The 27,159-nt window shown below is 46.4% G+C and overlaps 7 protein-coding genes across 7 annotated transcripts; 4 read left to right on the plus strand and 3 right to left on the minus strand.

The window, feature by feature from the left end:
- Positions 1–11: 11 nt before the first annotated feature.
- On the plus strand, positions 12–1,661 carry EV420DRAFT_1485881 (uncharacterized protein; the record flags this gene model as incomplete). Its single annotated transcript, XM_060470307.1, has 7 exons — positions 12–311; positions 358–380; positions 407–665; positions 727–987; positions 1,037–1,243; positions 1,300–1,389; positions 1,443–1,661. 7 exons carry the CDS (start codon positions 12–14, stop codon positions 1,659–1,661), a joined length of 1,359 nt encoding a protein of 452 aa, XP_060323681.1.
- Positions 1,662–2,487: 826 nt separating this feature from the next.
- EV420DRAFT_1485882 (uncharacterized protein) lies at positions 2,488–3,899 on the minus strand (the record flags this gene model as incomplete). Its single annotated transcript, XM_060470308.1, has 7 exons — positions 2,488–2,554; positions 2,622–2,699; positions 2,763–2,825; positions 2,852–3,170; positions 3,222–3,436; positions 3,500–3,754; positions 3,802–3,899. 7 exons carry the CDS (start codon positions 3,897–3,899, stop codon positions 2,488–2,490), a joined length of 1,095 nt encoding a protein of 364 aa, XP_060323682.1.
- A 1,853-nt stretch (positions 3,900–5,752) lies between these two features.
- On the minus strand, positions 5,753–8,319 carry EV420DRAFT_1485883 (uncharacterized protein; the record flags this gene model as incomplete). Its single annotated transcript, XM_060470309.1, has 9 exons — positions 5,753–5,975; positions 6,025–6,489; positions 6,542–6,622; positions 6,674–6,874; positions 6,920–6,994; positions 7,184–7,602; positions 7,679–7,889; positions 7,952–8,009; positions 8,052–8,319. The coding sequence occupies 9 exons, from the start codon at positions 8,317–8,319 to the stop codon at positions 5,753–5,755; spliced, it is 2,001 nt and encodes a 666-aa protein (XP_060323683.1).
- Positions 8,320–8,630: 311 nt separating this feature from the next.
- Positions 8,631–13,067, plus strand: EV420DRAFT_1485884 (uncharacterized protein; the record flags this gene model as incomplete). The annotated part of the gene is made up of 17 exons (XM_060470310.1): positions 8,631–8,677; positions 8,967–9,182; positions 9,243–9,320; positions 9,376–9,397; positions 9,434–9,850; positions 9,914–9,983; positions 10,006–10,069; positions 10,166–10,260; positions 10,290–10,621; positions 10,676–10,954; positions 11,118–11,398; positions 11,453–11,590; positions 11,765–11,869; positions 11,917–12,395; positions 12,438–12,459; positions 12,593–12,726; positions 12,976–13,067. 17 exons carry the CDS (start codon positions 8,631–8,633, stop codon positions 13,065–13,067), a joined length of 2,871 nt encoding a protein of 956 aa, XP_060323684.1.
- A 1,311-nt stretch (positions 13,068–14,378) lies between these two features.
- EV420DRAFT_1650426 (uncharacterized protein) lies at positions 14,379–15,935 on the plus strand (the record flags this gene model as incomplete). The annotated part of the gene is made up of 1 exon (XM_060478445.1): positions 14,379–15,935. The coding sequence occupies one exon, from the start codon at positions 14,379–14,381 to the stop codon at positions 15,933–15,935; it is 1,557 nt and encodes a 518-aa protein (XP_060323685.1).
- Positions 15,936–16,640: 705 nt separating this feature from the next.
- Positions 16,641–19,852, minus strand: EV420DRAFT_1485886 (uncharacterized protein; the record flags this gene model as incomplete). Its single annotated transcript, XM_060470311.1, has 9 exons — positions 16,641–17,624; positions 17,677–18,105; positions 18,280–18,528; positions 18,633–18,916; positions 18,980–19,017; positions 19,299–19,331; positions 19,433–19,557; positions 19,627–19,763; positions 19,804–19,852. 9 exons carry the CDS (start codon positions 19,850–19,852, stop codon positions 16,641–16,643), a joined length of 2,328 nt encoding a protein of 775 aa, XP_060323686.1.
- A 2,873-nt stretch (positions 19,853–22,725) lies between these two features.
- EV420DRAFT_1485887 (uncharacterized protein) lies at positions 22,726–24,476 on the plus strand (the record flags this gene model as incomplete). The annotated part of the gene is made up of 6 exons (XM_060470312.1): positions 22,726–22,947; positions 23,002–23,178; positions 23,224–23,574; positions 23,635–23,793; positions 23,887–23,976; positions 24,150–24,476. The coding sequence occupies 6 exons, from the start codon at positions 22,726–22,728 to the stop codon at positions 24,474–24,476; spliced, it is 1,326 nt and encodes a 441-aa protein (XP_060323687.1).
- Positions 24,477–27,159: the final 2,683 nt, after the last annotated feature.

The following is a 27,159-nucleotide window of genomic DNA, read 5'->3' on the forward strand; positions in this document are numbered from 1 at the left end:
AATCGCTGAAAATGGACTCAACTATACGTAGGAAGGTCAGCGCACGAAAGGAAGCAGCTGGCTTTCGAATAACCAAGGCCTACCTCTTCAAACAAGGGACGAGTGCGGAAACACAACCCCAGAGTGCAGAGGTACAGAGAATTGGAGAATATGTCAAGTTTAGAAACTACACCGCAGCTACCTGGGCTTCTCCCTCCCCTAAACCTTTCTATGTCGACAGGTCCCTGACAATGACCTTTAAGCATTACGCCTGCATTAATGACACTCTACTTGTGAATCACGACTCGTCAATGCTGTCGCTTGATCTCCAAGTGAGAGCTCTTCTCGCAGATCTTATTTTTTATCTTCCAACCACAGGCCAACGAATTCAAGCCTCGAAGGTGCGCGAAGGTGCGACTTTGGTCAGGAATGGCATGGACCCTGAAACGGCGGACCTACAGACGCTCTCATTCGGAAACCTAAACCCCGCAAGCCTGACGGCGGACACGTATAAAGTGTTGGCCAGAGTTAGAGGTATCTGTATGAAGATCTCGGAGATTCTCCTTGATCAATCCATGCGTCAAAAATTTTCGAGGGGTACCAAGACAATCGACGACTATCTCGCCACTTGTTTGACCGTGAAGACATCCCCGCCAATACAGGATAAGCTGTATTTTCTGGACAAGGTACGGTGACTCATTTTACTTCGGATACAACGTGGAGTACCACAAATTTCAGCTTACACAGGTAGACGATCATTTCAAAGTCAATTCGAAGGTGTGGAAAGGGTGTTGTGGGCCACGGGATATCGCTCGCTTAAGCTCCGGACAATGGATCAACGACCACATTATTAATCACTTCATTGATAAATTTCTCCTGACACCTCACGGATTGCGACCTGATATCCTGGTGTTCAACACGTACTTCTTCACTCAGCATCTATTTCAGACACGTGGCCAGCTCGATGTGAAATGCATGCGTCGATGGACCCCTCTCAAAGTCATTCGGGTTTATTTTGATATAATTCTTGTGGCCATTACTGACCGCTACTATATAGGAATGCGGCGCAGACCCATCAAGCTGGAAGCGTTTCGTTTTCCCCATCAATTTCAACAACTGTCATTGGAAAGCTGCTTGCGTTGATTTTGAAGCTGGATCGATCATTGTATACGATAGCTGGAACACGGCGGATTGTGGTCGTACCGACATAGAGCGCGCAGCTGCCTTGCGCGTTCAGCAAAGCCACAATCGGGAAATCGTTTGGGTATTGCTATTAACATCATGGAGTTATTCGAGGCTGTCTGATTCAGTGCTGTACAGCTTGCTCAAAGACTCGTAGACGCTTTATTGTGGGAAAATAAACAGCCTCCAATGGTATGGAGCACCTGGACATTCCAGCCACACTTTCCGGTAGGTGTGTCTTTTTCTCTCGATCTAATACTAACACCGTGGGTTGCTCATAGGTTCCCCAATTTCAAAACAATAATTACGATTGCGGGATTTTCACGCTGACTTACCTGATGCATGTGTATCATGGTGACCTGAAACTTAAAGACCACACCAGACTTCCCGCGGGCTGGGATACAGGCGGTGATGTAGATGACATCCGTCTCTATCTAGCGTCCGAGCTGGTGAAGGATGGAATGTACTATTCGGTACAGGATTTGTACTTGGAAATTTGACGTTTCCATGCTCCCGACTCACCTAATTACCACACAATTGTTGTTGTGACCGCCGACTAAGGTGTAGCATGGATGGATCCAAGACAGATCCGGCCTGCAGGTTTTGGAAAATATGCAAAAAATATGAGATCTCGATCCAGATCCGCCGGTGCTGCTGGCAGTATCATCCTGCAGTTATTCAGGTAGTACTCATATTTAGAGAAGGTCCAGATTGGTTTTATGTGCCGCCTCCTCCACATGCATAAACACTCTATGACAATCTTGTTCTCTTAGACGGGGTTTACACCGATACGTTACCGTCGGATGATACTAATACGGCGAAATGCTGTGATATCTCCTTTGTCTCCTCTCAGAACGAAGTAGCTCAAAACTCGCTCCCCTTGGGCTGGATGCTTATGGAACATCGGTAAGAGGATCTGGTTTAGTGATATCACCTCGGTTCTTGGTCGTTTGTACCACCTGATCCCAGTGGGTGCATCGGATCTTCTTTTCTTCGGAATGAGTGAATGAAGTCATCATAGATATTGATTCCATGTGGAAAGATCAAATTGTAGATTTGAAAACTGGCTCGCCAACCACAGCCCTGCTTGCCAAGCAGCCTCGGCGGCATTTCGTCACTACCTCAACATCTGCATCGAATTGCCCGTACCTGCGCTATCACAGGAACACAGGACCTTACTGTCGGACGAGGAAAGTGGGTAGGGTTTGCATGACAATGGTGACTCTGCAGAATGTGTCATGACGACGTCGAAGATGTCATTCATGTACTCTTTCTATGCCTCCACGGTACTGCAACGCATTGCCGAGATGCGTTCTTTAACACAGTTTATGCCTCATTCCCCGCATTGAAAGGACTGGGCTCTCCGCCATTGAGACCAAAGATCTCCTCGATCCTACAGCTAGCTTTGTGCACAATATGTTTTCACTATGGAAATCTGTGCCTTTGTTCTAATTTCTCACCTTGTCATCGCCGACGCCGTGAGGGAGTACTCACGATAGGGTTTTATCAAAGCGACAGAGCCCGGCGTAGGCTCTGTCCTGTAGCAATCAGTTATTCTCACAGTAATCTAGCCAGTGTTATACCTTTCCAGAGGAACTAACTGTAGTACGGACGTCGTTACGTTTCTTTTAGGGAGCACCGATGTAGTATAGAGTATCATAGTTCTGCAAAATGTAAATTCCATATAAACAGTGAATTCTCTTTGGAAACATTAGCGAGGAGCATTTCATCCCCAAAATCCTCCAACCTCTTGCAGTTCCTCAGGGCGCATTCAATGGCAAATTTTGTCTCGGCGTCATGATGGAGTTTCACATATTGAGACAGGAGGGGTGAAAGTACCACCCCTACATCAGCCTTTCTTTTTCCCCTGCTTGAACTGGCCGATGGGGAGAGATTGGCAGCTGTTGATCGGATGTTGATGGTAGATACAGGGAGTGCGTATAGGATATTACCTGAGTCAATTTCAAGTCTCTCCATAACTTTCTCCAGGCAAGCTGAGCTTCCACGCCCTGAAGAGGATTGTCAGTGATCTCTTAGAAGGAATTTTTTATGGGACTTACCTAACAATGGAAGCGGTGTTTCTGGAGTTGAAGGGATCGCCTGTTTGGCCTTGCGATATGGTTGGGGTGAGCAGCGTGAAAGTTCTTGTATTTCACCAGTTCTGTCTTCCCCGCCACTCAACTGACAGGCCAATGCCATGTGAATGCTCTCGAATTTGATTGCTCTTCGTAATTTGGCCCTGGGTGCAGCGCGAAGGTTTGCTTCCACCCGTTCCCTGTGAAAATTCGAACATGTTGATGAGATGTATAGCGATACACCTGAACTCGTGGGATCTTACCGGTTATAGAAGATGCCTATCCAGGAGCCTAGGATCACTGCCCAGAAATTACGTCCAGGAACGGTTAGCGATTCCACAACATTTTTCCATTCCTCTTGATGGGCGAGAGTATTCAAGAAGATCGGTAGGGGATCGTTTGCGTGTGCAGCGACAAAAGGATTAAGGCAATCATCGATGCGTACCGCATCGTCTAAGCTTTCACAAGCAATAGACAGAGGGAAACGTCTAATTTTTTTCCCTCCCACAAGGAAGGGCCTATGCGTTGACATGAGGACAGCAAGTCATGATTTTATGTGGCTTACATTTTGTTCGCAAACACACCCGGTTCCCAGTGTTCTGCTGGGGGATCCGGCGAGAGGTTGGGAGGAGCTATGACTACACACCACGGAGGAGGTTCCATTGTCAGGGGGAGAGACTGATTCCTGGTCCGCTGTCTTGATTGATCACCTTTTCAATGTTTTCGCCTCCCCGGGTAAATGTTATGACTACCAAGTAAGACAACTCCGTGATTGTTTGAATCGCTTTTCGCTTCCACAAGCCCTTACCGGACGCAAAAACATCGAAGAAGAATTGTCGGAAGCTGTAGAATCCATAGGTAGCTTATAATTATGCCAATAGGAGCGATGCTGTCTCTCACGAACGGGATCCTGTTGATACTCACACCAGGATGGACAAGGTTTAGCGTCCCTGTAGTTGACCGGCTGCATGCAGCTCTATCGATGGACTTCTTAGTTTTTGTCGTTCAGGAAGGCACACAACCAACCTTACATGTATTCAAGTAAATTCTAGAGGCCCGGTAGGCACGAGCAGACACACTCCTAGTAAGCGGCTGTTTCCAATCCGACAAAAACCTCGGGATAACAGATCAAATTCTGATTAACGCTTTTGAACATAGCAAAATGAGTCAAGATTCCCTTTGATGGTAAAGCCGAGGCTGTGGTCAAAAGCTTGAAATGTGATCTGTGTTATAATTGTTTCCCTTGCACTTTGGCTGGCTCCAAAATGCCTTCTGCCAGGAGTGACACACAAGTCATAGATATCAACTCTTCGCTTTACTTAATCTGCGTGCCTTAAGACGACGCCAGAATAGGAAATTCTCTAAGGAGTTACGGGAGATACATGGGTGTATGATATCATCAGCTCCATGTTCTAGCTAGACCTGCAAGCGTCGATGTAGGGAAGTGTAGCGGACTGGAAATCTGACTTTGAATCTCCTTTGATGCGTTTAGGGATTTGCCGAATCCCAGAACGCGGATCCCATATTTGGATCTTGGTGATGCACCGCGACAGCGTCGACGTGTTTTGGCATTACTGCTTCATAGATTCATTTAAAAAGTCTGGTGTACTTATATTTTACAATACCTGTTCCGATGGCACACCATTCGGAACAACACAATAAGTAATATGTTGCTAGATGTTACCACTCAAAAATCAGTACTGCATTATTCGACCATTAATTCACATTAACGAGACCTGTGAAGTGAAGCCAGTGAAGCTCCCCGCATTTCGTAACGCGTAACTTTAACTTAACAAGCGTGTAGTATCTGCTCAATATGGCAAATTTCGGGTCCGGATATCGCCGGACATCCTAAGTATAGTAACTTTATGTCATCTCCCAGTGAATGAAGCTATGGTCATTTGGCGATATACCATAATGCGTAACACCTCATGAAGCTACGGTCGAAATCTTACAGTACTTATAAGCTAAGCAGCGGCACAGAAATGCATTGCCACGGTCGAGGTGCACCACCAAAATCCAAATATGGGATCCCCGTTCTTAGATTCGGCAAATCCCAGTCAGATTTCCAGGCCCCCTACATCTCCCTCTATCTCCATACATCGACGCTTGCTCGTTGTAGGCCGGTCACAGATCTAAGATCTAGCGCTAGTGCCCTGCTACTCTAGGGCAATGCTTCTCGTGTGAAGGCATGGGTACGGATCCCCGATGGGCTTCTGTGATGCATTATTCCGTAACTGTGTCTTTGACAGCTTAACGGCGTAAACACGGAAGATCATCACCCTGGATTTCAGCCACATAACTATTGAACTCATCTCTGGACCCTCTCGTTTGTCGATCATTTGATGCTAGTGCTGGGAGGCCGTACCTTGTGAGGACATGACTCTGTCAATGAGGCTCAGTGTTTGTTCGGTACCATAGCGTAGTGCATTAGGTAGGTAATGCACGCGTACGGACTCTGGTTTGTTTCCTTTTTAGGGACAGTGATCAGAATAAAAATTCTTCCTTCCTTCTTTCTAGTGTGACTCCGGGGAACTCCGATACGTAAAGGCTTCGGATCTGGCTACAGGAGCAGAAACCCATTTGACGAATTCCTCCAAGTCGCTTCGGAGAGTAGAGTAGATTCTTCGATCGTCGTCGAGCGCACGCTTGACAGCGTCAGGGGATTCCATTGACATGACTCTCTTTCGATCGACCAGCTGATTGCTGCGCTGGAAAAACCACAAGATCTCCCGGATTCTGACGCATTTTTCGTTAAAGAGGAATTGCTAGCAATTAGACTACTCACTCGTCCATTTCGTTATCCATCATCTGCCAGTTGGAGATGTGGTTCAGGCGCCAAAGACAAATAATTTCAAGATTATCCTGACGAGTCTTTCGGTCCCGGCCATAGTCTATATGAACCGGGGTTAAAGCCCGCATGCACTTATCCGAAGCATCAACATCGGAGACTCCTGATCGCTCCAGAGCGACCAGAATTACTTCATTGACAAAGCGCAGAAAATTTTTCTCGACAATCAGGGGGAAAATGAGATCTTGACTTTCATCGAATACTTCTGCTACTTCGTCAGTGCAGGTCACTCGAACGGCCGTGATTTCTTCCTTCGTTCGAAGTTGCTCCCCAAGGCTGGGATAGCGCTCGAGGTCTGAATACCAATGAAAGGTTTCGAGGAAGGCTTCGGTTTCTTGACTATTAAAGGCGTCAATAGATGAACGAAAGGCTTCGAGCTCAAAGTTTTCATCCCACGGCAAGCTAGGCGCAATCATCAATTTCGTCATTTAGATGACAGAACACCATTACCCACGGGGGTGAATCATCGTAGACAAAATCTTCTAGTGCACGAGTCTGGCTATACGAACTGGCAGCCATATTGTTGTTGCTTAGCCTGTACTTGACTTTGAATGTTGGGAGTTGTTTGAGAGAGGCCACTACTTACGTGATTGTTCCTCTGAAGCCTAGTTCCCAAAGACTGACATGTCTCATAAATAAGGCAAAACTGTGAAGACAATTGGAGCGGGGTAAGACGCCAGACATCTGGCTGTTAAGCTGAGCATGGGAATAGGTTGGGCGCTGGCCCAGTCGGTGCTGCATCCCTAACATACGAAGGTAAAAATCCAGGCAATTCGCGGTCCATTGTCTGGATTTTTTCGAGATGCAGGAGAGTAGGGGTGATTCAGCACACGGATCGTGGCCCAACGCTGAAATATAAGAGGGAGGAAAGCGCAGACCATATCCCTTGTCTGCATACTTGAACAACCTGTTTCTTCATAAGTGTATTTCCCCGGCTCCAACAAATAGAGTACCTAGTATCTCAGGTAGCCTTCCTTTCGCCAAGGTAATGCCCATGAACCAGGTCCATCGTGAATACATTGGTTCCCGCTGGAGAGAATAAGTCAACTGAAGAAGGGCCCTGATCTGCGACTTACTTTCTACAGCGCATACGAACCTTGGCAGCATGAAAACCTGTTCTCCATTGTATCCAACGGAGCATATGTCCAAATCGAAGTTAAGCAGCACATCTACCGGAGTTAGGACAAGCTTTAGTATTATCTGGACATGCCGTCTAGGCCATTTGGAGTACAAGGTAACAGTCTGCGAGTTTCGGACGACGAGAAATGGGAAGCCTGGGGGGAGGTTTCTCTGATACACTGATGAAATATGTCGGATCTTTTCGTTGGCTTCTTCCGGTCCCAGTCCGTATATATAGACATCCAAGTCTGAACTTTGCCACTCTTCTATCGTATTAGCGGTAGCGGTGTCACGAATCTCGCTCGCGATTGAAGGACAGAGCAGAGTTCCGAGAACTATGCCACCAGCGACAATGACATGGTCCCATTGTAGTCCATCCAAAACATTATTGGTTATCTCGTCCCAGGTCGAGCGGAAGCGTTGAATATTTGGTTGTAGGAAAACAACAGATTTTTCGCTTCTCCGTCAACACCGAATATCCAGGAATGGAATCAATGGAACTGCGTGTCACTTGAAGAGCGATGCTCTGTTCTGCAGCTGTATCTGTCAGCAGGCAAATTTCTTCGGCGATAAGGCATTGCGAAAGCTCCTCGATCCAAACTACTCCATACATCCAGTGGGTGATAGCTGGATGACGTCGTATAATGGACAGGGAGCGGAGGTGCTTTTCGTTGAATAGAATCCTATAATTATGAACCATAGTCATAAGCGTCAAATTGAGATTTTGAGAGCGTAAAGGTCATACCAATCATCCGTATCATACTTCAGCTCCTTTCTCACGGTCTCCGGAAGCCTTTCGTCACCTAAAGTGCTAGAAGTTCTCGATTGAAGGCGGCCGTGTATACCTGCTCGGTAGACTTGAAAGGGAAGCCTGAACCAAAGCCAAATATTGTCCTGATACCGAGGTTGAATCATGGCTACTGAATCGATTGTCCTTAAGGCCCCACGAGTGTCATCGCCACCCAAGATTAAGCTGGGGTTTAGCCCTGGCAATTTCAGATCCATCAGGTCACTCGTCTCTTGCTGGCAATCACGGGTCCATTTCCTCCTGATTTCCAGGCGTTCCTGTAGCAGGGCGATCGCGATATCGTAGGCCGTGTTTGGTTTTGACATCGGTGCAGCATTGTAAGTTAGGTCCAGATCGAAGGTGACGGTATAATCAACTTGGACCGTGGGAATATCCACATTTTGCGAGTAAGTACTTGGGGAATGATTGTAGTCAGACTCATTGCAGTCTAGATTTTTTTTTGACGCGTGACCTTCGAATTGAAAGAAATTGTAGACCAGAAAGAGTACACTGTACAGTAACTCAGTCCTGCATTGCGGGACCGTCCACCCATAATACCAAAAGGAGCTGGACCAAAATAACGGCGGCATCGATATCAGCGATATCAAAGCCGATGCTCGCCAATCACTGATAAATCATGATTGGTCAGCCAACCCTGAGTAAAGGCGCTGTCCACACTACTAAGTATACTTAGACTACAGCCTTTCATCGTTTCTTCGTTTCTTCTTCGTTCTTCGGAAAGAATCAGGACAGGTGGGGTCTGGGATTTGTGAGCTCGAATGCAGTACGTCTCTTACCACGTCATTTGTACTTGTGCGAATTTCATCTGCACAGGTCTGCTCAAGACTATTCCTCTCCGCTTGGCAGTCAGGCCTTGCGCTTTCTTCTAGAACCTGGAACCAGCCTCAGCGAAGGCCCTTGCAAGTTGTATACTTTCTTAGTGGTCGATGTTATCAATAACCCTCTGTACCAGGGCAGCGAGCTTGAACTCTGACGACGACAATTTAGCGCATCAATTTAGTCCCAAAGTCCTCCGGTTCCTTGAAAAGGCGAGTACTTCAAGCGCCGAAAAGAACTCTTCCAGTCTCTTCACAAATCCTGATGTCCGCAATTTGTTGGGGATTACGGAGCCTCCCCCTACAATCCTGCGTGACGAGAAACCTGGAGAGATCATGGATAATTATAAGCAGTCTGTCAAGTTCCGTCCTGTGATATTATTCACTGACACTAATCAATTGCATTTAACCAGATTCGAGGAACACGAAATTTTCACTGGTCCCGGAGTTCGAAAGCTACTCTCAAATGGCCGAGACCATATTTCTATCATGTGAGTGCGGTGAAATTATCCATTCCAGCCAGACTCTACCTGGATTCTAACACAGGAAGATGTCTCGAACAAGTTTCGTAAGTCAAAACTTATTGACACTGGCAAACCCACAGTGGTCGATCGAACGTGTTGACAATCATGGTGGCTTGCTCCGGTCTCTAAAATCGGACCCTCAATTTGATCATGAGAAATCGCCTTCTACCACCCAGGACGCGGACTATTTGATAGGATATCCATGGCATGCCAACTCTTGTTGGCTTGATAGTTCTCTGGAAGCTCTATTTTGGACCTTCATGCGCAACTGGCCAGAGGTTGAAACGGTATTCAGGAGGGCCACTTCCGATTCGCATGGCTTTTCCATGGTCTACCGGGTACTACAAGCTCGTCGATCTATGATCATGGGCCCCATCAGTGGTCCAATCGGAATCGTTTCCTCGCAGCTTAAATCTCAGCGTGAAACAGTGCGACGATATCTGGAACAGGAGCGCAAGCTTTTGCAGCCGGGTTCAAATCAACCCCAGGCAATCTTCGTAAGTATACAAGTTCTATTTGATGCACAATGGTGATCATCAGGGGAGGCCCGATATGTGTAGACATGGTTTGCGAACGTCATGAATATCACTTCGAAGATCAAGAAGTCCCGCTCTCTCTCCTACACCGATAGTGCATGCATATCCTTTTTTAGCTTTCATCATGTCGACCTTCGACGCTGTACTGGTGATCGATCTGATCTCTTCACCGAGGAACACGTACAGCTAGTACCACCTTCTACAGGAATGGCAGCCTATTATCTGGCAAACAAATTATACGATCAATATGCCGGGGATTTCCAAGCATGGTTACAGTCCTTCATGGGGATTCAAGAAACCCATCTTCCTGGTTGTTGGTGCCTCAGAGAAGGTCATCGCTTATGCGCCGGATCGGCTTCCCTTGTACGATTGTGTTGCAATTTACCTGTCATTTTGACAGTGGTGGTAGACGATCAGGAACGTCCGTGGAATTTTCCACGGGCTGCACGAGTTGCTGGTCTTTTGGGCAGAGAAGCAGTTCACAGGATCGATATTTCTGATTTCACATACGACATGACAGCTCGTATCTTCAGAGGGATTCACGGGACCCATCATTTCGTAACAAGGTTTGTAACATCAAGGTCGGGAGCTGGGAATCATGAGGCGGCCTTCTTTTACGATGGGCTCGTGCGAGGGGGACGTAGCCGAAGAGAAGAAGGAGAATTGGATTCTTTACTCTCTGGAAGCCAACCGAAATTGCCAGTTACCTACTCTGGCTTTCAGACATGCGTGGTAACGTACTGCTTATGAGGAGGGCTAGAATCTCAAAAGTTCTTTCTCCGCCAGATGCAGCATCATGCCGCTGAAAACCACCAAGTCGATATTATACCCACCAAGTCTGGGATCTGTTCAGTGTCATTTGTTGGAAAGGGCTCCCAGCACATCCCGATAGCGGAACGTTTTTGGCTAGATCCTGGTACACTTTCTACTTTGGAGAAGCGGTCAAACCCTCCTCTTGAGTATTTCTTCTCCCAAGATTCCCCGACTGTGCGGCCCGTCCGGAAATGGTCCGTTGGGGAGCTAAACAGATATCCCCTGGACGAAAGCTATGAAGAGGCCATCGATGTATCTTCAGATGATGATGCTTAGCGGGTACCTCACGGATCTTAGATTGTGGGTAGTGCCACCTTCCTAGCTTAGTTTTTGTATGGGATTTGTCCATGTTCCTGTTCATACATTTCTTCATGACTGACATTGCATATTTTTGGTAATTGGAACGTTTGTCTAGATCTACCGATCTTTCAAAGTGCACCTTCTCTCGACTATAAGAGCAAGATCTGCAGAGGACTCTGCAGAAACTATACGACCTCTACGAATAGCTAACATGCCGATAAGCTCAGTACTCACATACGATGAGACAGTGTACCCCATACACCGATCTCCTTGCCTTCCCGCTCGCCAAGTAGTACCAGCGCCTTCGTCAGGCATCAGTGCTGTTAGCACACCCCAACCACCAGGAGCCTTCAGCACACGTCGTCAAGACGTGGGTGCTATACCTACTCCAGGAATGTGAGTGACCATCAGTTATCAAAGGCAGGCACCTGTATCAATTTACACTTTCAGACTGAAATCGGTTCCGAAATTGGGAGAGAGGCTAGCGCGCTCGGTGTCTTTCCCTCCTCACTCTGAGTCCGACAGTGAGAATGAGATATTGCCCACCACCCGGAGGGTGGATATTTTTCATGCAAAGGAAGAACAGCAGTAAGACTTTCAATATTGATCCGCGAAACGCTAAATTTGACGTGGTTCTGGGCTTCCCAGCCTATCCCCCCCTCTGTCTCCATCCTCATCGAGTGATGGACTCCAACCGCCTTTTTCCACCAGCAAGCCCTCCTCACGTAGTAAAAATGAAATTTCTACCTTAAGATCGCAAAGGACCCCAGATCTATCTAAAAAGTCGTTTTTCGGAGATAAGCCCATTGGGCTTTCCAACCCATCAAGGAAAAGCTCCACTTTAGATCCAAGGAGGCCAATGGCAAGGTAAAAAGCTCGCGTAATGGTCTGATTTCTCTAATGTATTATTGTAGCACCAGTTCCGCATTCGGTACCAATGCGTCAACGACGGCAAATGTCTTGGGAGGTTTACAATCTCTGTGGTCACCCAGTGCAGAACTTCAAGTCACGCTTACGACCGATTCAGGAGAAATACTAGGTCAACAGCGCCAGAGATTTAAAGGTGTTCCTTTCACTCTGTACGCGAGCGCAGCAGACGTCATTCTACACCGTGTACCCACTCATCGGCTGAATCCTGCCACGCCCGCAATCGGAGACATCTATGTTCATCACATTCTGTCGCCTGACTTATATCAGGTTTTCTTTTTCAACGGAAATATGTGGGAAAGGGCCAAGCAGCCAAGATTAAAAACCGAAGGGGGGCGAGTTTCCCTTGACAAGCAGGTGGCAACTCAACATCCGGCACATAAAAAGCGATTCTTAGTTATGCGGGGTGGCACGGTCGAGGTACACTGGTACACTCACAGAACGGAAGAAAAGCGCTCTTCCGCTGGTACGAGTAGTGGATATTGACAATATTCATGTATTGGACTAGTACAGTCATCACCCGGTCGGATGTACAGGCAAATTTCCGATGGATTTTAAAACCTCCCTCATCCATTTTTCATCCAGTAAAGTATATAATAATGTCAAAGCTATGTTTAAGACTATACGTTATGAGTTTTAGGTGATTCCATAATGATTTGATAGCATGGTGAATTTTTTCGAGGAAAGTCCAAAATTACCGGTTACCGGCACCTCTGTACACCGGTTTCCGTGCGCCAAATTTGGGCCACTGTTTCCCAATTTGGAGTATTTTCTCACGGCTCTGAATAGTGGTTCTGGTTCGTTTTGCCTGTAGCACCACAACAAGTAATCTCTGGCCCATGGTTCTGCAGGAAAAATCCATCCTTATAACTAGTAAAACGATTTGCGACATCAATTTATGCAACCCCATGCCCTCACTTCTTTCTAATACTGTATTCTTGTTTTTCTAAAATTCATATCACTCATCATTGATTTTTTTCCTGACCGATACAAGGCTCCTTGACTTGAATTTCATTGGTGATATGATGACCTATATTGTCCTCTAGAATATAAAAATAAAATTGGCACCACAATAGAGCGGAAAGAGGAGTTATATTCAAATGTACAAAGGAATAGTGGTGTACAAAAGACCGGGTGATGACTGTACTTGTTATCCTGAATCATTTCTACGACAATCAACTTCATGCAGCCTGGCCAAAAACCAGAGTGCTATACATGGCAGATCTAGCTTAACGCTCGCCTGTAGTATATTCGAGACCCTACCGCCAAGAACTAGTTGGTTGTAACGGTGGATAAGTACCCACGAGAACAATGTTGCAATACGTCAACATACTGTACCATTTCGACCAAGTGTTCAGTGACGGGTGACGTTCCCGAAAAAAGGTTAGTACCAATAAAATTTCTTTCGATTTTTCCAATTTCTTGTATTTTGTTCGATCAAACTTTTCCAAATTTGTGAACACTTGGTCGAAATGGTCCATTATTGTTTTCCTTGTGACGGGACCATTTCGAGTCCAAATATAGACCCGAAGGTGACATATAGTACCCTATCGGGCTCTTCCTCGCGGGCATAGCGCAACTTCGGGGCTTAAAATCACCAACTACGCCACATTGAACGACGTCGTAGGCTAACTACCGGTATAAATAGCGACGGAAAAATGAGTGGAAGTGTACCTGCATCTTTACCATGAGGACGGAATCGATCATCGACAACTCCAGCATAATCCATCCGTATGCGTCAGCCGAGATAGATAACTTGAATACGCCGGGGCTCGAGAATCTCCTGCGTAGTCAGAGTAGCGGCGTTCACCTATATACATATACATTAAATTTTCTGTGATTATACAACAGGTGTATATCGGATCGCCACTCTGTTTAGCTACACAACTGCTGCTTTTCAGTAGCTCTTCCTTTTTTGAGCAGGTATTCGTTGTCCTTTCGGCTTTCTAGCCGATCACGAACAAACTGATGGGGAAGTTGTCGGGAGATGCCGGTTTTCGCTTCCGATCGGGCTTTCAAATCTGCGTAATGCCGAATAGACACCTCGGAGATCTTCAACCGTCCCAGAAAGCACAACGCCATAGTCAAATACTTATATGTGACATTGTGACAGCAAGGAAATTCCTTTACCATTCGAAGGGACTAAAAAAAAGGAAGCCATTGTTTCATATCACTACAATATAGCTAAGTACAAGAAGGAAGAGTCTGTTCATTTCGTCACTTCCTATTACGAATCAAGTCATCAACTCCGCTGCGGCCCGATTACTCTTCGCAGATATCTAGTATTGCCTATGTATACCCTGCCTCGGCACTGTTGGAGCACTTTCCTTCTGTGAATTTCAAGTCAACAATCTGGACTGTGCTGCCGTCTGTCACCTGGTTAACAGCCGCATCGGTAGGGCCCAAACTCTCTCTTAAGCCTGAAAAATCGGCTTTACTAGAGTTTTAGATGTTCGGTCAATGTTCCAACTGTGGGAGTTTGTTAGACGAGACCAGCATCATCGGGAAGCTACTGGTCCTGTCATCGGTAGCAGACCAACTGAGGAAGGGAAATTCTTCTCTGGATGTCGGATTCGACGTACATGCCAGAATCAGAGAATTACAGTCGCGCATCCGCAGCCGGAAGAACCAGATGAATCATCTGCGATCCATTCTGGACGTGCTTTCAGCTGACGAGGACCTGGCACAAGATGAAGTGAAGAAATATCGTTCACTCTTATCACCAATCCGGCGCTTACCAGAAGAGATTCTCCTTCGCATCTTCCAATTTCTTCCAAGGGGGAAAAATCCTAGAGATACGTCTAGGTCTCCGTGGATTCTGGGCCAGATTTGCAGCTATTGGAGGTTTATCAGTGTAAATTGCCCTCTTCTGTGGACAGTCCTGAAAGCCGATGAGCGCCATGTGGAGCATTTTAGTTTTCAGCCAGCGGTTGAAATGTTTCTCAAACGATCGGCAGCTCTTCCGCTACATATAGTAGTGAAGGCGAATGGCATTCGCAATCGTACCAACTCTGATCGTTATGCGGTGTTCCTACAAGAACTCTGTAGGCACAGCCATCGATGGAGAACCATCATACTGCCTATTCCAACACCTGTCTTATTCGAACAACTGAGAATTGTTCAAGGAAGGCTGCCAATTCTGCATCATCTAGCACTTAATATAGTCGCCCTCCACGATCCGCCCCGCCGCACAAGCTTTTCCACCGACGCCTTTATTCATGCTCCCCAGCTCGAGCGGGTCAGGCTGGACATGGATGTCCCAGGAAATATTTCTTTACCGATGTCCCAGTTAACGGTGTTTGATATCTGTCAAGTCTCCTGGAAAGACCTTCATGGAATGCTTACCCGGGGCTCCAACTTAACAACCCTCAGAGTGGTCTGTTACCCGCCCAGAACTACGCCAACACTGCCCATCATCTCGCATTCACGTTTACAAACCCTCATCATTGACGGAGATCTACGCTTTCTGAGCTACGTGCAATTGCCCAAATTAACCACACTAGAGATTCTTCCTCCACTTCACAACGATATCTCGGAGGCTGTGATTTCTTTGATCGAACGATCAGATTGCCCACTTTCTTCGCTCCTACTACGAAATTCTATACCCATCATATCTATTCCATGCTTGTTGAGTATGGCCAAGTCTATGGCTGCATTACAGCACCTCGCTTTTGAGGTGGATAGGTTCAGCGGAAATTATATTTTCTCTGAGCTGGCGGACGCAGCTGTACTTCCGTCTTTACGACAGATGGACATCTTCTCTTCCGACGGAGGAGCGCTTCTCCCCAATGGATCCTTGCAGAAACTGATCCTAGCACGGCGTAGCATTGCTACTCCGGTCCTTCAATCTTTTCGTTTGAGGGTAGCTCCGTCTGTGACGATTTCAAGCTTTCTGGGCAACTTCGCCGGATTGTTATGTGATTTGCAGGAATACAGTTGTGAAATGGGTATAGGAATTATGGTGCATGTTGGTGATGAGCCCATATTAGATTTGCCATGTTCGTGATGCCAATTTCTTACAATCGGTTGGATGTAGATTTACAAGCTTTGTCATAAAATGAACGCGTCCACACTATCTTCTCCTTACAGTATGAATTTGGCAGAATCATCTAATTTTCTGGCCTTTCCTCTCCTCTCTTCACCCCCCCTACAAAACTCATCCCATCACTCCTGCTAGTATGTACTAGAACCAATAATCGAAGCATATATTCTGTGTAGAAATACGCTCTAGGCTATTGTAGTACCGTCAATGAAGGCATATTACAGTGCACATCGACATACAAAACCATGTCCGTGGTACGTGTCTGAAGCACTGTACATGTAGCAACTTCTCCATATGTGACCCACCTATACAAGGTCGATACATAGGAGACCAGCGAAACAGACAAATACGGCTTGCAAGCAACGAAACTGCTTGAGAAGCTTATCGCGACAGGAGACAATAGCGATGAGAAAACAAGATGAACAAGTATGTACAGGAAGTTGGTACTTGCCGAGCTCATACCTACCCCCACCCCCCCCAAAAAAAATAAAAGCCAAAAGGAGCATGCAGATGAGATAAGATTCGAAGGATCTGGACGACAAAAAGGTAGCATTGTGGTTTACAAACCGACTACTCAAGGGAACCTTCTAACATAAGATACATGTAGCATATATTACAGGTCTAATGCAACAACTCAAACAGGCATCAACTGGTGGTGGCATCAACCGATCAGTAGTCTCGCGAAGGTTGTCGTAATTGCCTCCTCAAAGTCGAATTCAACGCTTTAGATTCTCTTGTCTCTTCTGCAACAGTCATCCTCGAATTATGCAATATCAGCCTTTCGTCGGTCACGTTGTCTGGGAGGTATGGAGCTCTGGGAATAACAACGGCAACAGTCCAATCAATATCCGTGTTATCGCTGGATGAGCGCTTGCTGAATTGAATGCTCCTGACCCATTTTCCACAATGCTCCCCTGAAATTACCAAAAACATATCGTAGTGTCGGATTTTAGGATGGATTGCAAGCACTCTTGCAGGATCCAGGTCTTCTTCCAGTGACGTATCATTCCTGACGCAAATTATATCCCTTCGCGAGTTGCGTTTCGTCAACGCCACGATCTGGCGTCCGTTGTACTGCACGCGGAACCGAGCGCCGAGAAGACGGGAATCAAGGCACCAATGCAGCGGGGGGTCTGGAGATGATGGATTCCATGCCGGAGAGAGGCATCGTTCTGAAGGGTCTGGCAGAGGAGTAGCGTTTCCTGGTTCTTCTGGCTGTTGTGAAAGAACAATTGTTGGAATACGTCTGCCTTTACTTTGCAGGACGTTAGTTTCCGGCACCAAGTTGTGAAAGAATTCTTGTCCGACTTCCAGCGGTCGTGCTTCATTGAGAGGTAGCCATGATTCCTCTTCCACAACATCGAGATATGGGAACCATAGACGACCGAAAGGGATGTTAGGGTCGTAAACTGCGAGCTCCACAAGCACTGCTAAGCCTGCTTTTTGAGTATCGAGATCTATTGTCGGGTTAACATCGATAACATATCCTTTCTTTCCACGCCAGTGATGGCGTTTCTTGGTAATCAGGACCATGACCCCCTTCCAAGGCGCAGAAGGGGTCGATGCAAGACTTTGAGTGGCTTGAGCTGGACTATCATATAAACCATCCGGCGCAGGGATCGCAACGACGGCGTTGGGATGGACGCCACGTGCCTGGAAAGCGAGATGAGAAGAAGGGGAGCGAAGTTTTGTATATATGACATACCTCAATTGCGTAGTTCGTACGCCCAGGAGGAGAAATTAAATGCAACATCCCGTTTTCAATGGCATGAATCCATCCGGACCATCTATCCCCAGACTCTCCCTCCGAAATCTCTACATATTGTCCTATGTTGAATTCCTTTCGACAGTTGGCCCATGTAACGGGAAAGAGACCGTCGGTAAATTCCGCCTCCACGGCATGCTCGCCAATGCTACGGATGGTCCCAGATTGACCCTTGCTGGTGTCAGTGATCATTTCTCCTTCATGAAAGCACCATTCGGAAATTCTAGGAACGCTGTATATGTTTTTACGAACTTGAGGATGGCGTGATTGCGCAAAAAGAGTGGCAAGATTATCTGGGATCTTGCGCGCGATCTCAATCAGGGAGAAGACGATCCGACTGACAAGAAGATCATGCTCGTACGTCGATCCCTGGAAGCGATAGCATGATTTTCCCTTCTTCACAGTATTAACTACTGTAGAGTCGAACAGCTTGAGTGTCGAGTAGGAACTAAGTTGTTGTCACGTAGCTTTCATAACACCGGATCCGGAGGTGAATCTAGGCACACAAAGTACCTTGCACCCCCAGGGATACAATTTGCTCACCATCCCGACATCACCTTGTAAATTACCTCGACGAACTTTGACCCAACTACCCGGTACGAAGGGAGGCGTCAATGTGCTAGACAGCACGCGCCGACTTTCATGGGGTGAGACGGCATGAAGAACGACCTGTTGATTGCGATGGACGACTCCAGGTATATCGACCAGCCAGTTCTTTAAACTGGCCGACATATCGGCTTCTAGCCACACCTGCTTTTCCATGAGCGGCATAATGAAGGCGGCCTTCACACCCTGTACGTGTCGAGCGCAGCGCCCAATGTGTAACACGACGGATTGTTCCCAGCCCGGCTTCATAGGTGATCAGAAACGAACGAAGAAGGTCAAGGTTTACTCACAAAACATGATAGAACCCAAAGTTCAGGGGGGGCATCCAAAAGACCGAGGTTATAACCTTCGTCACCATCCAAAGGTCTTTCGGAGAAGTTTGCACGGGTCTTTGCCCTCTCCAAGAGACTGTCCCATTCATCTCCGTCCAAAGCTGGAGAACATAGGTCGGAGAAGTTCGGTGAATCAGATGTGCTGTCCGAGACATCTCCTTCGGCGATGAAGCCATCTTCGTCTTCATTTTCATCAGAAGAGTCGCTGTCGAATTCTTCATGGGCTACACCAGCTTCAAGATCTAGAAACGCGGACTGTTTCGATTGAGCACCTCACATTACAGCCATATAACAGAGGGACGTACCATTGATATTACGTGCGAGAGCGTGGAGAGGCGAAAATCTTGACTAGTATAAAAATTTGACGCGTGACGTGATTTACCACTGCAAGTTCGCGTTAGTTCAGACGCTTGTACCTTTACCACAAAGCGAATTTATTCACGATACATACATGTAGGTACTACTGAACTCAAGAGTTTACGATGAGGGGCGCAGGCAATAACATCAAATGGCTGTAAGGAAAGAGCAAAACCTTACATAATGTATTTCGCTATTTGGTAACAGACTGCATTTAAACAGCGCCGGGGAGACCCGCGAGCGCTTATGATGATAATGCTGACTCACATTGAGCGCTTATGGCCACGGAAATCCCCGGCGCTGTTTTAAACTTGAGCATTTTCAGATTTTTGGCGAAGATTATGTAAGCTCTTTCCGCTTAACTCAAGACCATTGCCTGGCGCGACAGTTATTACTATCACTTCTTGTTCTTTTGTATCGCCAATCCTACGACCCGCATCCCGTAGACTCCCACCATCATCTTGGGAATGGCTGAGATCCCCCTTCCCCTCCCCTCCCCCTCCAGACCCAAATCGTCGTCGTTGTACTAGCAAGCATTAGTAGTATATGTAGACCTATGTGCGAGATTATTTTTACATTATACTATTGTTCACACCTTTGATACTTGTTCTGAGAGGCCGTACCTTGCGATGGCTACGCTGAATCGGTTTATATCTCTTCCATCTCGCGCAGAAACTACTAGTGCTCGTGATCCACCACGAGGTAGCATATCCTTGAATTCTACTTCCTGCGCTGACCCAAAATAAGCAATTGCAGATTTATTATCGCATACTTGGCACTCGGTGGCTAGTCGTCTCGCATGCAGAATTTGTAGTGAACATCGATGTCAAATGATTTGGACAGCTACACCCACAGAAACCTAAGATATCATCTGTCGTCGTGCCTGATTTTCTGGCGGATACCATTCATACGTCTCAGATTTCTATATCCTTCGTCTCATGAAATGTACAGTTATTGACAGGTCATTGCAACACCATCAGTCACTGAAACAGTTGATTTAGCCTCCTTCTCCCCAGTTCCGCTGCCTGACAGTGTTGTATAATCGGAGGCATAGATGTTATGGATTTTTAGTGATTTTTTGGGGATTTTAGCGCTACTGCTGACCCTGTGAAAAATCGAACAGTGATGCGAATTTGGCAGGGGTTTGCCACGTGGTCATTTACCAGTCAATGAAACACCGTAAATTACGAATATCTCAATAATAGATGCCTTGATCCACTTCATACTTTGTATGGATATCACTGAGCAATATTAAAAAATTTGTAGCTACTTTATTTGAGGAAAAAGACGATGTGTGGTGAATGGGACAAAAAACATTTTTCGGCGTTCCAATGACCGGTAAATAACTGTATTTTACCTGATCTTGAGTCGCTTGTATTAGTGGAGTCCGCGTGCAGACTATCATCGGAGACAACAAACAAGCCATAAGTGATGCAGTGATCGAGCAGTTCCGACAAGCCCTTCATCAACAGCGTTCCCAAATGATATTCACGTTGACTGTACCTTGAGAACAGCGACCGTGTGCCCATTGACTATGATCCAACCCATCCAACCGTATTCCAGCAGTGATTAGTCCCGATGCGGATCAGGGGAAGCGGATGATATGTGGTAGAACAAACAGGTTTGCCAATTATTCATGCTGTTATGGATCTGCCGAAATCCGGAGATGCGAGCACGAGGCGAGGAGTGGTGATTGAAGTGAGGTAAGAGTAATTAGAAGAGATGTACGTCGTTAGGGAATATAATGGATTCCGGCGAGGGTTCGTGAGGAGACCTGAGTGGTCCGGTTTGTGAAATAAAGGATACTAGTAAGCGCGAAGCAATTACTGGGGGAAGTAGCGGTAAGCGCGGAGCAATTACCGATATAGAAAGCCTGTAAGCGCGAAGCTATTACGGGCCGAGGGTGAAGGCAAGCGCTAAGCGTAACTTTCGGGTTGGTGTCAGAAAGCGCTAGGCGTAGCTGAGAGTTCACACAGTGATGGTGAGTCCAAAGTAGTAGATTGATTAAAGGCTTCCTAATACAATGTTACCTACGAGATTATATACTAAGGAAAGGTTCGAGTCATTATTATTCTACAATGTTCCATAATATTCTAGTATCAATATGAAGAATAGAGAAAGTAACAGAAAGTACGAGTGAGTCAGTATTAAGACCGAGAAGGCCGAGTACGGGCATATGTTGACTCATGCACTGAATCAACGGATACCCAATATCCATAACACACGCCGTGTTAGAAGGAACGAGGAACCGAATTTCCTTCGAAGAATCATCGGATTTTGGCGGGGCGAATCGTCTAGGATATCCGGAATATTGCAGCCCATTAACCAGGGGTACGATATCTATCTCACTACGAGCTATGAGATCGAAGGGATTCAGGTGATGAATTTCCGCCCAATGCAGAAGCGTGGTAACCTTCTGCTCAGGGTGCGAGCTCTGTTTCCGGTGTAAGGGTGCGATTGTATACTCAAATAGCCCAAACGTCAGGGATTCCATTTTCTTCGATCTAAGAAGCCACTCCAACGTCCGCGTCAGCCCTGAGATCGACATCTCGGAGGCGGATACAAGCTACAAAAGGGAACTTTCCTATTTTGGAAAGTTTTTTCGTATCACCTAGTGGCCAGTGGCTAGCACAGAGGAATTATAACATCTATTAGGGACACGGAGGATGGATGGTGTCATAGACGTCGTAGACATAGCCAAGCAGATCAAACATAAATGAGTCCATCCCGGCATAGATTGATAGATGCCTCGGTCGGCAGAATACAACAGAGAGCAAGAAAGAAAAATCGGTGAGAAAGCTACTTTCAAGAGATGAAAAAAGCAATGTTTTGAAGAGTGTTGGCAGTGACAGCGGGATCCGGAATTGCGCGCTCCTCATTAATGGACGTCGCTTTGTGACGCGCTGAATCGAAACGATCCGCGTTTCTAGATCTAGAAGCTGGTGTAGCTCATGAAGAATTCGACGGCGACTCTTCTGATGAAGATGAAGACGAAGATGGCTTCATCGCCGAAGGAGGTGTCTCGGACAGCACCTGTGTTGGCCGGCCAAGTTCGGTGATAAGGGTGGACATGTTTGAGCACTGTGAGTTGCGGTCTATGCTTGATTCAGATTCCTCATCTGACGACTTGATGAAGAGGGTCTGATGCAGATTTTTGAAACTGTTAGCGGTACCGGTGTATATTTGATTGATGCTCCCTGTACTTATCACTGTTTTCGTCCTCTCATCGTGCTGGATGTCAAGGAAAACAATTCAAGGAAATTAAAGAATCGACGACTGGCCATAGCACGGAATGCGCCGCACAGGAATAACCCGTGACACATGTCAAAAGTCCACGTTCTGCGAGTGAAAATCTTGGTACAATATTAATTGCGCGCGCGTCAACTAAGTTCCAACACTGGTTCTATAAGGGTGAAACTCACCCTGGGCGCTTAATAACATCTAAATTCTGTGGAGGCTTCTATTTATGTTGTTGCGGCAGTGCATCATCAGACCCCTAGGAAATTTGCCTCCTTCTTTTCCTTTCCAGGAAGAGAACATACCTGGCAGTTTCTTCACAAATACGCGCTACGATTCCAACTCTTCCTTTGCTACCCTTCCCCGCTTGTACCATAGCTCCTACCTCTCTATTGAGCTATACTGCTTTCCGCACTGTTCCGGCGCTATCATCTGTACATGTAACATTCTAACAGAGATGGACAAGACTTCAACAACGCCGCCGGTAAATGAAACTGATCTGCTACACATTCCTCCCGTTCCTCCTCCTCCCCCGCCATTGCTGACTGAGGATCAATATGGCGACCCATACGAGCTTCCGCGCGAAATCTCGGAGAGCATTCGCCCTCTTCTTGTCATTAGCGGACGTGCTACTTCTTCAGAGATTCTCCCAATCTTGGAGCGAATCCATCCATTATTGGTGAGATAACTATGGGCATTCCTCTTATGCTTTCGTATTAATCTCATCTTATAGGTAGCCTATGTAGAAGAAATCAAGAATAGGAAGCAGCGAGACAACCGTATGGGCGTCCTGTTACGCCAAACATGCTATTATTTTGCTTCTCAGCTCCCTCTCCGCCACCATAATATGAAGGAGTGGAGTATTTGGGTTCCCGCAGCCGATGACTACGACTCGTTAGGCCCAGAAAAGGTAGTTCTCCTTTGCAATTTTATGATGCCCTAACCCATTTTTTAGGCCATCGGAGAAACAGAGCTATTTGATAGCACGCATCGTTACAAACGTCGCGAGGCACAGTACCTCAGCTACAAGACCGAGTGGCTCAAACTGAATGATGCATACAAAAACGCAGTTGAGAAACGTGACAAGGCCATAGCTGCTCGCGAGAAGGCGGAACGCGATAGACTCGCCGCAGAATTGGAAGCCAAAAAAAAACTCGAGGAGAAGGAAAGGAAGCAGCCTGCTGGCGCCCTACAGTTCAAATTCGGTTCGAAGTCTACGCACGCCAAAAACAATCGGAAAGGCGGGCAATTCAAGGTCCAGACACCGGAAAGCATATATCACCAGCTCACTTTGAAGAGACCTTCTGTAAGCCATCTGTATTTTCATGCTAATTTTCCTTCTGAGGGATTGCTTCAGCAATTTCAGGGCTGCGACTCTGCGTCGAAAGTTCCTCGTCTTGACACACCAAACATGTGTTCAACCCTACTGGCACCTTCGAATCCAGAGATGAATGATGTCACGTTCCCTGGCGAATTCTCCTCTGGTTCTGTGTTGCTTTCCCGTGCCTTGGATTTGGGACCTCCCGTACGTAAATTTATCTTCTGATTCTCTGGCGCGTTGGCTTACACCTAACTCAGTGTCGAGCTGTTTGCTATTCTTGTTTCGTGGCTGGTTTAGGGACGTCCTGTGACCATGACGAGTCTGCTTCGGGCGCTTGCACACGTTGCCGCAACGGTCACAAACGTTGCGAGTCACTTGCTCATCATGGTGAGAAAGGGCAGTCGGCTAGCATCCTATTTCAAGCCGCCCGAGGCAGCAGTGAATGTTCATAGCTTCATCCTTTCTGATTCCGGTTTCATGTTCAAGCGTATCCCTTAGTCGTCGCTTACCAGGTAGCACAGATTGAACATTGCCAAGCCCTGATATACGGCCTCTCTCAGATCATTGCCTCTGAGGTTGACAATATGGAGGTACTGGTTTCTAATTTGATGAATAGCCTGACTTCCATCCAATCTGACGGTGCCCCACGTGATGCCATTCCCGTATCGAAAGCGATGGCACTCAAACACCCCCTTCTTCAGCGCTTGATCGACGCAGGTCTGCTAAAATCGGAAGATCTCAACCTCACCGGTCCTCCAACACATGACCATGACTCCTATGTCAGTTCAGACTTCGCAGAGAGTAGTTCTGTATCCATAAACACTCGTTTGAACTTCCGTGGTTGCGACCAGATGTCGGGTGATGAAGTAGCAGCTGTTGAGAAGTAGCATGTTGTGTCTCAGCGATCTTTTATACAACATAGCAAATTATAATTAGTCATTGTAAATTCATGGGCATAATAGCATATAAAATTCAGTTAGACTCAAGTGCTTTTTTTCTGTTCGCAAGTTGGTTGTAAGCAAGTTTGCTTCTGATTTATGTAAATTTACGTCTACCTGATCCTTGATTCACCCCCATACTAATACTCTCCGAGGCCTGAACCCTTTGGGAACTCTCAATGCTGAACTGAACTAGCATGTGTTCTGATATCGTCCATACAGTCAAATCTGGATCTACATACCGTGAGTGAGCCAAACTAGAACTCAGTGAGACGTACTGAGAAGAAAACTACGAAGAGTACAAGGATGGCGTATGTCAGTGTTCATACGGAGTAGGTACCCGAGCAGCTGGACAGAGATTACATATGACGGCCCAGAATTTATTCCCAAACTGTAGCCAATAACGAACTTGTGTAAAACAAACGAACTTGGGACAGTAAATAACCAACTTGTTTCCTTGAAATGTACAGTTGCGCCTATATGGGCATAGGTAGGTAGGTAGGAATATGGGCGTAATAGCGTGCAAAAATTCACGCCCGTGCAAGTGAGGTTTTTCCGGCCGCAAGTTGGTTATTAGTGCACAAGTTCACTCAGATCTTTCCCCAAGTTAAGGGACATTTGAAGCAAGTTTGCTGTTGTAAGGAGTCTGTGATTTGTTGTCCCGCCGTGGTCCAGACAACTGATTATGGACTATGCGCCATACGTATGTCAACTTTTGGGAACGAATGCGGTACCTACGCCGTTCAGCAGGCCGTATCGTGAGCCCTGGAACTCCGTGAAATTTTGTTATTGTACCTCGGTTTATCATTGGCTCGCAGAGCAATTGAATCCAGAGTTAACTGTCTGGACAAGGTTGAAAGGCATTCCAGTTCAGAAATCAATTATCACACAGAAGACATTCATACCTTCCTTGAATTCGAAATTCGAATCATTGAAAGTACTTTGCTACTGAGGATCAAACTTAGAGATCAAAATATCGAAGACAAATAAAAATCTGACTCCATCGCGTGAAACGACGACGAAGAAATAGCTAAGGTAGAAGAAATCAAAACTTAATGCCCAAGGATTTTGGCCCACCACGGAAACAAAGGAAAACTCGTGATATCTAATCGCCGAAATAATGTCGGCCGGTCTAGCCATCTCGTTTCGCTCCGAACCCGCCCCCAGATCTTATTCAGAGATCTATGGGAACAACTGATGAGATGTATATCAGGATAGGAAAACACTTAACTTGCGGGAGGGGATACGAAATTGTGCACTTAAAAGTAACTTGCGACTGGAAAAAACATAACTTGCGTTCATTGCATTTTTTGCACGCTATTACGCCCATATACACCCATATAGGTAGGTAGGTAGGTAGGGCGTAATAGCGTGCAAAAAATCGGATAAACGCAAGTTATCTTTTTCCAGTCGCAAGTTACTTTTAAGTGCACAATTTCGTATCCCCTCCCGCAAGTTAAGTGTTTTCCTATCCTGATATACATCTCATCAGTTGTTCCCATAGATCTCTGAATAAGATCTGGGGGCGGGTTCGGAGCGAAACGAGATGGCTAGACCGGCCGACATTATTTCGGTGCTTGACACCAGTCGTTCCTAGTCCTATAGTTGTCGCGCCCGTGGAACCGCGTAAGGGGGGTTATGACCAATCTCACAATTATGTCAGCTTATGTCATTGCGTCCGAAAGCCTGTACATGTCTGGCTTTTTACACTTAGTTGACTTTGTGCTTAGCGGGGAATATGGCGTGTAAAACCATATAATTGATAGTTTCTTCTAAGATGGCTATATCTTGCAGCCCGAGCTGTTGATATTGACATTTTTCAATATTTGCGGCCTCAACTTTCGTCATTTACTGAAGCTGAAGGTCAAAGGGCTGGTACCAACCTCACAGAAGCTCTGTGGTCGAAAAACAGCTGTGTTTACATTTCTTAAAGGTTCCTGACAGTCCTGAAGGTGACGCACAGTAATCGAAGGCCAGGGAACACGTCGAAGACGGTAAATGAAAGGGAAACACACGGACGCGACGTGATCACGTGTAGGCTGATTGGTCATAACCTAGCTTACGCGGTTAATGATCAACTTTAAAAACAGACTACATATCAACCGTCCACCCTATCCGTCATTAGGTTGATATCGTCGTCTGTCTACGAGAGACTAAGTCGTTCCGCTATTGCCGTAATGGCCCGAATTCTTTCAGCGTCCTATTCGTCTGTTTTACCTACTTCTCCATCGCTTTTTCAAGTGATGAATTCAGATACATTTCACTTCGGTATTTGTTCTCTGGATTCAAAGCCTCTCAGTCTAGACAGTCCACTGACTCGTCACTCCCCTATAGATTTGAATGCTCGGAATACTGCCAGACAGCGATAGATCGAGCTCAGTGGGGCGTGCTGAGAATGACATTCCAGAGGGTTCAAGGGTTCGCGACATGGCCGGCTGAACAGCGTAGGACCGTAGGTACTGTATTCCTTCCCAGAACATAACCAATGTCAGGTACCTTGACAGCTGGACAGAGATTTGTATATCTCAGCCTAGGCCTTCTTCTGAAAATATAGTTAACAGCAAACTTGCGAAAAATTTACTAACTTGCGGAAGGATACAAGCGAACTTGGGGGCTAATAACCAACTTGCGA

This window comes from Desarmillaria tabescens (assembly GCF_030435595.1).
Source record: "Desarmillaria tabescens strain CCBAS 213 chromosome Unknown EV420scaffold_75, whole genome shotgun sequence".
Classification (NCBI taxonomy): domain Eukaryota; kingdom Fungi; phylum Basidiomycota; class Agaricomycetes; order Agaricales; family Physalacriaceae; genus Desarmillaria; species Desarmillaria tabescens.